General features: G+C 45.4%; 1 protein-coding gene across 1 annotated transcript; it reads right to left on the bottom strand.

Moving 5' to 3' along the window:
- Nucleotides 1–3,883: 3,883 nt before the first annotated feature.
- On the bottom strand, nucleotides 3,884–9,633 carry LOC103173588 (NACHT, LRR and PYD domains-containing protein 3-like; the record flags this gene model as incomplete). The annotated part of the gene is given in 4 exon segments (XM_042346358.1): nucleotides 3,884–5,280; nucleotides 5,283–5,639; nucleotides 6,986–7,051; nucleotides 9,430–9,633. Coding segments are annotated over 4 exon segments (1,896 nt in total), but the record flags the coding sequence as incomplete, so codon positions are not given.
- Between the last annotated feature and the right edge of the window lie 288 nt (nucleotides 9,634–9,921).

Genomic DNA, 9,921 nt, shown 5'->3' with positions numbered 1-9,921 from the left:
CTCTTGTCTTGCAATCGCGCTCTTTCAATCTCTCTCTTTCGCAGTCTCTCTCTCGCTCTCTCTCTCTCATTCTTTCTTTCTCCCAATCTGTCTCTCATTCAGTCATTCTCTCTATCTCAGTCTCTATCAGCCTTTCTCTCAGTCTATCACTCAATCTGTGTCCCTCACTTTCTCTCTCAGGCTCTCTCTCAGTCTCGTTCTCTCTCTCTCTCTTCTCGCTCTCTACCTCTCCCACAAATCACAAAGTAAGTATACTTTAAAGTATAGTTCCACTCCGAGCCTCTCGGAGTCTCTCTTTCTATCAGTATAACTCTCTGTCTCTCTCGCAGTCTCTCTTTCTAACTGTCTGCCTGTCTGTCTCTCACGTAGTCAGTCACTCTCTCTCCTTGTCCCTCTCTGTCTCATTTTCTCTCTCTCACACTCTCTCTCTCTCTCTCCGCATCTCCCACAAAGCAGTCAATACACTTCATAATTTATTTTCCCTGACAGTCTCTCTCTCTCTCTATTTCTCTTTCTGCTTCTGACTCTCTCCCTCTCTATATGTTTCCGTATCTGTCAGACTCTTTCAGTCTCTCTATCTCTCTTAAAAAAACAGTCACTACACTATATAGTATATTTTCTCTGAGTGTTTCTCAGTCTCTGTCTCCTTCACATTCTCTCTACATACCTCAGTCTCTCTCTCTCTCTCACTGTCTCTCTCTCTGTCTCCCACGAAACACAAATTCAGAAAGTCAACATATAATATTTTCTCTATCAAAGCGTCTCTTTCTTTCCCTCTCTTTCAAACTCTCTTTCTTTCAGTCTCTCTCTCTGTCTCTCTCTCTCTCACTCACACACACACACAGCAAGACTCTGCCTCGCTATGTCTTTCTCTCAGGCTCTCTGAGGCTCTCGCTCAGTCTCTCTTTCTGTGTCTATCACTTTCTCTCTCATTCTCTCTCAGAACCTCTTTCTCTATCTCTCCCGCAGTTTCTCTCCCGAAGTTTCTCCCTTTCTCTCTCTCGCTATCTCTCTCTCGCTCTCAGGCTCTCTCAGTTACTCCAACAAAACACACAGTCAATACACATTAAAATATTTTCTCTCAGTTCCTCTCTCATTCTTATTTTCAGTCGCTCTCTCTCTCTCTCTTTCGCTCTGTCTCGTAGTCACTCTCTATTTTATAGTCGCTCCCATTCTCTCTCTCAGTCGCTCAATGTCTCTCTCTCTCTGTATCTTGCACTGTCTTTCTCTCTATATATATATCTCATCCTCCACAAAGCACACAGTCACTACACTTCATAAGAAATGTTCGTTCATAATCTCTCCCAGGCACTCTCTCTCAGTCATGCTTTCTCGCTCATTCTCTGTCTGTCAGTTGCTCTATCTCACCCATGAAACACAGTCACTACACTTAGTAATATATTTTCAGTCTTTCTCACAGTCTCTTGCTCTGCCTCTCCCACAAGACACAGTCACTATTGGTTATAATGTATTTTTCTCTCAGTCTCTCTCTGTGTCGTCATCTGTCCCTCTTTCTCTCTCAGTCTCTATCTCTTTGTCTCTCCCACAAAATACAGTCATTATATATTATATTTCTTCTACTCTATTCTCTCTGACTCTTTCTGTCTTTCTCTGAGTCTGTCGCTCTCTCAGTCTCCCTTTTAGTTTCTTTCTTTCAGTCTCTCTCGAATTCTGTTTCTCTCCCTCTGTCTCGCTCTAACGTAGTCACGCTCTCTAAATCCTGTAGAGTCCTGTAGATCAATGGTTAGAGCACTCGCTTTGCAAGCGAGAGACCTTAGGCAAGTTTCCTTACTCCACACACAGCCTAACAATAATCCCTCCAAAACCAAAAACAATAATAAATTGGTCATTTTCAATCTACTACTGTTTGTGGGACATTGCTGTGCGCAATTGGCTGCCGAGTAATTGGCTGCCGCAGTCTATTCACTTTACAGTATATTGTGTGAAGTGCTTTGGGACGTCCAGAAGACATGAAAAGCGCTATATCAAATGCAAGGATTATTATTATTATTATTAATTTCGCTCTCGACGTTTCACTCACTATCAGTCTCTGTCTTCATCTCTCGCTCTATGTTTCTCTCGTTCAGTCTCTCTTCTCTCTGTTTCTCTTTTTGCCTCTTTATATCTGTGTCCGTCTGTCTCACTCAGTCCCCCTCTATCTCTCAATCATACTCATAATCTCTCACGAAATAGTTATTTGAAGGGATTATTAACCCTGGAAACGCTGTCTGCAAATCGTCTAACAACCGGATTGTGACTGACTGTGTGGCAAACAGACACGATTGGAGTAAGGAAACATCCGAAAGGATTTGCTCTGCCAGGAATCACCCTCAGGCCCTCTCGCTAGCGAGGCGACGGCACTAACCACTGAGCTACAGGGCTCAGACTGCAGTGTGTGAGCAGACACAGGCTAACTCAGGGCTAAAGTTGGGTAGACTTTATTCTGGGTGAGGTTTTTCCAGAGGTTTTGACTGTAAAGATACCAACGGCAAAGTAGACCAGGACATGATTGTTCGACAATTTTTTCCATTCGTGAGCTAAAGCCAGTTGCAAATATAGATGGAATCATTGACCTGAGTGCATTAAATGTCTCAGGAATAGGGAGGATGCTCCAGCATCATGGGGTTCGGGGTGGGGGGGGAGGGGGGGGAATTATTCCCTTCCACAATCATTTCCATCGTTCCAACTTCACCACCCCCACTCCCTTCCTCTTTCCTTTCCTCCCTCACTCCGCTCCCTCCCATCTTCCTTTCCCACACACCTCCCTCTTTCTCCCTACTTTCTCTCACACACTACTTCCTTCCTCTACATCCTTACTCTCAACCTCTCCATCTTCTCCCTCCCTCCTTCCTCTCCTTCCTTCCACTTCCTCCCACTCGCTTCCTTCCCTTCTTTCTCTCCCTCCGCCTCCCTCCCTCTTCCGCTCCCTCCCACTCCTCCCTTATTATTTTCCCTCCTTTTTCTCCCACACCGTCTTGGCTTTCCCAGTTTCCTCTCTCTCCTTCCTTCTCTCCATCCTCAGTACAGCAGAGCATGTCGTGTGTGAGAGCATTGCCACCATCTCCCTGTCAACTACTCGGGCACATGTCCTGTCCCATTGAGCCATGGGGGCACCAGTTGGTGCGGAAATTAAGCAGCAGCTGCTGATCTCTCTATAAACCAGTCAAGGTGGATTCCAAGCCCTGGATATATGAACATGTTGTCACTAACTCAGTTCCAGGTAAAGCCTTCCAGCAGCTGTCACCACAATATAGAGATACACACTGGTCTGAATTATACCATCTGCAGGGTTGAGCTCTGAGGATTGGAGCAGTTAAACACACACTGACACTCCGACCCACGTGAAGGACTCGAAATTAATATAAGTTGTTGTTCATTTTTAGAGAGAATGTAAACTCTGAACTCAATTATATCAATTGCACGACTAAGCTGTGAGTATTTAAACAGATAATCTACACCAACAACAACTCACTGTAACTGTAGAGCTGAGCTGTGAGGCAGCAAATGTAGCAGTGCAGTTAGATGTAGGCTGGAGAATCTTGTTATAACATAAGTCATAATTAAATGTTGTTTCATCGGCTGTAAATGGAGTGGTGTCTGTGAGGGGCTGCGACCAGATTTTGTGTTGTATGCAGTGTGAGGACAGACTGTGGGGAGCAGAGTGGACAAGGATTGAATGATTGGGACAGGAGGAGACACAGAGATGATTCACGGCACAGCTGATGGCTCTCAACATTCTCAGCGAGGTCTCGGCCTGTGCTCACGAGTCAGGGCTTTAATATTGAGGATCATTTATAGCCAGACTGTGTTGGGAATTATCCCCCAGTGAGACAGACTGTCTGTATATCAGCATATATCCCGAACACTCATACACCTCGCTCACTGGCTGATATTCTCCATGTTTCTCACTGAAACCATCAATAAGGACAAACCTGAGCTGTCGGCACTTGTGCAGTGCGGGCACCAGACGCTGGATCCCTTCAGCTCCGATGTTACAGTTGGAGAGTTCGAAGGTTTGTATGGTGTCACAGAGCTGTAACACATGAGACAGCACAGCACAGTCCAGAGGGTTCAATGTGAACGCACTAAAGTCCAGTGTCTCCACAGCTCCGAGTGTGACCTGGGCCAGAGTGTTGTTCTGAGACTCAAATAGATAGTACATCATGTTCAGCAGCTTCCTTTTACCTCCTCTCTCCGACTGTTTAATCGCTGCCTCAACATTCACCTTCAGCCAGGAGATGGCTTCACAGACTGACGCGTTAGGTAACTGTCCCAGGATATCCTCCAGCTGCCGGGATGTGTGTGGCCAGGAGAGACCCACAACAAACCGCAGGAAGATCTCAAAGCGCCCGTCGTTCTTCTTCTGAATCTGGTCCAGCAGCTCCACAAGGTTCCTGCGGACTGGAGTCAGGTACTGAGCGAGAGCAGCCACAAACTCCTGGACGGTGAGGTGAGGGAATGTGTACACAACTCGTCCCACACCAATATCCTTCTCCAGAATCTCCATCATAAACCCTGAGATGAAGGTTGAGGGTTGAAGCTGATGGTGAGACAAATGGTCATCATCGAACACAATGGTCCTGTTACAGACCCCCTCATAGGCCATCTCCCCGGCTCTCAGCATCACCTCCCGAGGGCTCTCACTCTCTCGGGGATGGTTCTTCAGGATGTTGTAAATGTAACTGGAGTACAGCTGTGTGATGGTTTTGGGGGGAGGCTGTTTGTGCTCTGGATGTTTGAAGATTGGCTCCAATGTGCAGCAGAGGATCCAGCAGTAGGAAGGGTTGAAGCACATGGTGTAGAGGATGTCATTTTCCTTCACATATCTCAGCACTTCAGCTGCAATCTTCTCATCTGGAAAGAAGCGTCTGATGTAATCTTCCCTTCCCTCAGCGAAGAATCCCAGTATTTCAGCCCAGAGTTTGGTGTGGATGTGATCTAAAGACTCCAGAGCAGTTGGGCGGCTTGTGATCAGCACTGAACAGCCTATCAGTACTTGCTGATGTACCAGAGAGCGCACAATGTCAGCCACGGGACAGAGGCCTTCCGGCCCCGGGCAGCTGACCCGAGGGTCTGGGTTTCTGTCACTGTCTGTGAACTCAATCCTGTCCTTGAACTCGTCCAAACCATCAAACACAAACAGCAAATGTTCCGGCTTCTCCCAGATCTTGTCCAGAACATCCTGAAGATAAGGATATGATTCCAGGACCATGGTTTTCAGGCTGGTTTCCCCTTTTATCACGTTCAGGTCACGGAATTTGAAATGAAAGACAAAGTGGATCTGGGATAGATCTTCCCTGTGGCCCAGCGATACAGAATGTTCTGCACCATCGTGGTTTTCCCAATCCCTGCGATTCCACTCAGGACGGTTGTTCCGAATGTAGTTCCGAACAGCTCATCCGGTTGTATTTTCTTCATCTCCTTCCTGACATTCTTCTCTTGCCACTCCTCATGTTCTCTGCCTCTCGCCACCAGTTCATGCTCCACCAGCCTCCGCTCACGGGGAGATGAAGTGACTATTAATTCTGTGTAGCGGTCAGACAGCAGAAATGTCTTGGTCTTCTCCCGTCCTCGCAGGGTGTTTACTGACAGCTTCTCATTCTGGGAGCGGAGCGTTTCTTTGTGCTGTTTCTGAACGTCTTAAAATTGAACATCAGATCCGTTCAGTATTGCCGCACATTTATTACAATAACCCAGTAAAACAAGTGCATATATTTCAATTGATACATGCATTCACACTCATACATACACGCAAACATACATGCTCACAAACATACACACACAAAGTAATAGTAATCCTTACATTTGATATATTTCCTTACCACTTCTTCGAGACATCGCAAAGCGATTCACAGGATATACTGCAAAATATAGTGACTGTACATTTTGTGGGCAAAAGGCTTCAGCGATTTGTGACAGCATTGTCCCACAAACAGCCGTTGATTGATTGACCAAATTAATGTTTGATTTTGAAGGGATTATTATCCCTGGAATGCAATCCTGAATCGACTGACAAGTGAGTTCACTTACTATTGTGTAAAAAGAGACGTGTGGAGAAGGGAAACTTGCCTAAGGTTTCACCCTGACCATGAATTGAACCCCAGGTTATCCCGCTTGCACAAGAGAATGTACAATACTGAAACATATTATTCACTCCAACCAGTCCTTCAGTGTGTTCATATTGTACACAAGCCGCCACCGTCCATATACCCCATCAACAGTCACCTCTGGACCCCTCTGCGCTCTTCTTTGTTATTTACACATACAATATTTACTTTGTTAATTTGTGAAATAGTTCACATAATTAAAATAAATTAAATACAGTGGCCTTCATTTCACAGTTTACTGTGCATCCCAATAGTCTGAATTGTTTCCCATCCTCCCCCGGATCAACGTACTCCAGGTCCCCTGTGGTGGATTTCCATGGTCTGACTTTCAAATACTTTTATGTTCTTTGGTCTCCTGAACTCTCCCACATTCACCAGCTCTTTTCTGCTGCCCATACCCAAGTTCCCAACCACTGGTTTTTGCTTAATTTCTAAATTGTCTTGTTAAACAAGTCGACGAGTCCTGTCGCTCATTGGTTAGAGCACTCACATGGCAAGCGAGCGACGTGGGTTCAATTCCAGACAGGTCAGGGCAAAATCTTGGAGTTTCCTTACTCCACACGCCCTATAATAATCCCTCCAAAACAAAATAATAACAAATTGTTCATTTTCAATCCACGACTGTTTGTGGGACACTGCTGTGCGCAATTGGCTGCCGCATTTCGCCCACAAATATACAGTCATTTAACTTTACAGCATATTCTGTAAAGTGCTTTAAGATGTCGAGAAGACGGGAACAACGCTATATCAGATGCAAGGATGATAAACACTTGGTGAGTTTCATGCTTGGAGAAACGGATTTTATTAAAAGCAAAATGTTTTCATATTTAATATCAGTTTAATGTCTCTGAACGACTTTGTCGTCCAGATCCACTTACCTCTAAGCTCTTCTGGCACCTTCTCTTCACACCAGCCCCGAAATACCTCAGTGGGAAGTCTGTCACCTGAAAATGTTTAATATCAGTTAGTTGTGAAACGAGCCTGACACAATAGTAAACCTTTATTTTGGTGTTTATTAATATCATTATGGAATACTTTCCACTTTCATGTGTAGGGGGTTGTCACCTAATTCTATCCCTTTAGCCTATACACTGGATGCAGTACCGTGTTTTGACCAATTGCCGTCAGATATCAAGTTCAGATTGAGCTGTAACTTTCTCCATTTGAATGTCGACAAGACACCGCTCTCCTGCCTTGGCTCCCATCAGCTCCTGCTGAGTTTACCCGCTGAAAGCGAGCTGGACATTCTGGAGACAGTGACGACGCTCTCGGTGTGGATTGATCTGCTTACTCTCCAATCCGCTGCCTCCGCTCGACTGGTTTTGGCCTCCTATTTGTCCCCCATGTCCTCAGTTCCACCATACGTGGCTGTGCTTTCAGCTACTACGCCCCGAAGCTCTGGAGTTTTCTTCCACTATCCCCTCGCCCCTCCTTCCTTATCCTCAGCTCACTCCTGAAGACCATCTTCTTCGACCGCGCCTATGGTGACATTAATTCCGGCTCAATGTCATGCTCTGCCATTGCTAAGTGCTCTGGGATGTTACACTGCATGAGGGGGTGCTATATAAATATAAGTTGTTGTTGTTCCTCGCTTCGTTTTGTCTCACTTCAGCAATATTGCCTATCTCTACCATGATGCACCGGTCCAGATACATTTCTTCCAATTTCCGGCCCAATTACAGCAATACTTTGCTCCCTGGTCTCCTCGTCTCTTCACCTGCACAAGCTCCGGATATTCCCTAAATCTGCTACCCCTGCTCTCTACCACAGCCGACTCTGGGCCTGTATCCCCCACGCCTGCATGAGTCCACTTACTACCCTTCCACAAGTGGATTTCCAGTTTATCCATATTTTCAAGCTTCCTATCCCTCCACGTCTTTCACATCTCTCCACGTTCCCCATCCCCAATTGTTCAAGTCCTACATGAAAGGCTTCCTCTTCGACCGTCCTCATGGCCACCCCACACAAACCTACACCCACCTCCCCCCCCCCCTCCGCACACCGAACTCGGAGTCAAGCTGCGTGGAGTCGCTCTTCTGCGTGGAGTGTGATATATAAGAGCAGGTGGTTGTTGTTAACAGTACTATCCCAGGCTCCCTCCCAACTGTGCGATCTGCTTTGAGATGACCTTCAATTTGAAGTTGCTGAATGTAGATAAATTGTTTTGGTGTGTCACAGGGTTAGCTGACCTGGGAGCAATGAAAACAATGGTGGTGGAAGTATGATTACTTCCTTTTGAGCCGAGAGCTCAGCCGATTGTTCTGGGGTTCTGTTTGACAATAAATTGAAGCTCTCCCAAAAATGCTCAGTGAAAGTGAGTAAAGCAAATCAGATATTGGTATCAACAGATCAATAACAGCCAAAATAGTGGGGCAATCCTATAACTGTATGAATCTCTGTGAGATTGTAATTAGACACTGTGAACATTTCCGGTCACCACAAGGATGTTGGAGAAAGGGAGAAGATACAGAGCAGGGCAAGCAGAATGATTGCGGGAATGGAGGGACTTGACTATGAGGAGAGACCAATTAAATTGTACAAGTTCACGCTGGAAGAGAAATTTGACAGGCGACCTATTTGCTGTCTTTAAGATTGTAAAGGGGATAGAGAATACGGATCATGACAGGCTGCTTCAACTTGTCCAGAATATTAGAACCAGAGGATACGACCTGAGATTGAAGGGGGTAAATGCAGAAGGAATCTCCGCATAACTATTTCAGTAGGCGAATGGTGAACCTGTGGAGATGGTTGAAGCAGGTAATGTTGATTCTTTGAAACACAGATGAGATTGTTTTCTTTTAGGAACTAACATTATGTGATAGAGTACGGAGTGAGTTTTGGGACAAATGTGCATTTTACCACCAGGAAGTTGGAAGCCGAACTAGATGGACCTTTGTCTATTTATCTATCATTTCTTATGTTCTTATCAACATCTTATGTTGTTATCCAGGCAATCGATGGTTGTTTCCTTGACAGATACCTCTCGCCGGCTTACCACTAGCTACTCACAAACACTGGTCATGGTGTCAGTGTCGGGTTCCTTGTCTGACTCACTCCTTTACTTTGTTGCCACTTTCATGCCTCCGATATTTGTTATTCATCAGATCTTAAACCAGACACTTCCTCAGCTCGGATGACCTGACACTAGTTATTCCCTGGTGATTAAACGCCCATTTCCCCACAAAACCATTGATATAAATATGAGAGTGTTGCATTTCCTTCAGCGAGCATCCAATCGTGACAAAATCTGACAAACAACACCCATTCTCAACCCCCACTCCATCCAATTCATAAAAAAATTACGCCATTTATAGTTTCCTACCCTTTTCCTGGATCTCTCTCAGGATTGTCTTCAGCTGTGGTTTATTGTCCTCTATTTTCACAAAAGCTGCCCACATCCCTCTCTGCACTCGGCTTCTCGCTCCAGTCACTAAATCCAGAAGATATCTCGATGCTTCCTGTCTCTGATTCCTGTCTACCAAGTCTCTGATGTGCTGTAGGAACAGAAACAAAGGTGTGACATTGCACACACACTGCTATGAGATGAACGGCTTTATTCAATATTTTGGTTTTGGAGTCATAACTCTCTCATCTGCCCAACTTGTCAATCTTCTGTTGTAAATCAGCCGGGCTTATTTAGTAAGATTTTTGTCTCTGAGTCTGAAACTTATGGTTTCAAGAATCACGTTTAGACCCTGAACTCACAGTCTCGGTTGCCTCTCCAGTGCAAACCTTGGGATGTGCTGCAATTGCTGGAAGTTACATTCCTCCAGAATATGCGGTCCAGCAAGGCTCGATTCAGCTGGTTAAGAGA

Source organism: Callorhinchus milii, unplaced genomic scaffold, assembly GCF_018977255.1.
Source record: "Callorhinchus milii isolate IMCB2004 unplaced genomic scaffold, IMCB_Cmil_1.0 Scaffold658, whole genome shotgun sequence".
Classification (NCBI taxonomy): Eukaryota; Metazoa; Chordata; class Chondrichthyes; order Chimaeriformes; family Callorhinchidae; genus Callorhinchus; species Callorhinchus milii.
Note: the sequence above shows the minus strand (reverse complement) of the source record. Positions and strands in the feature narration are given on the sequence as shown.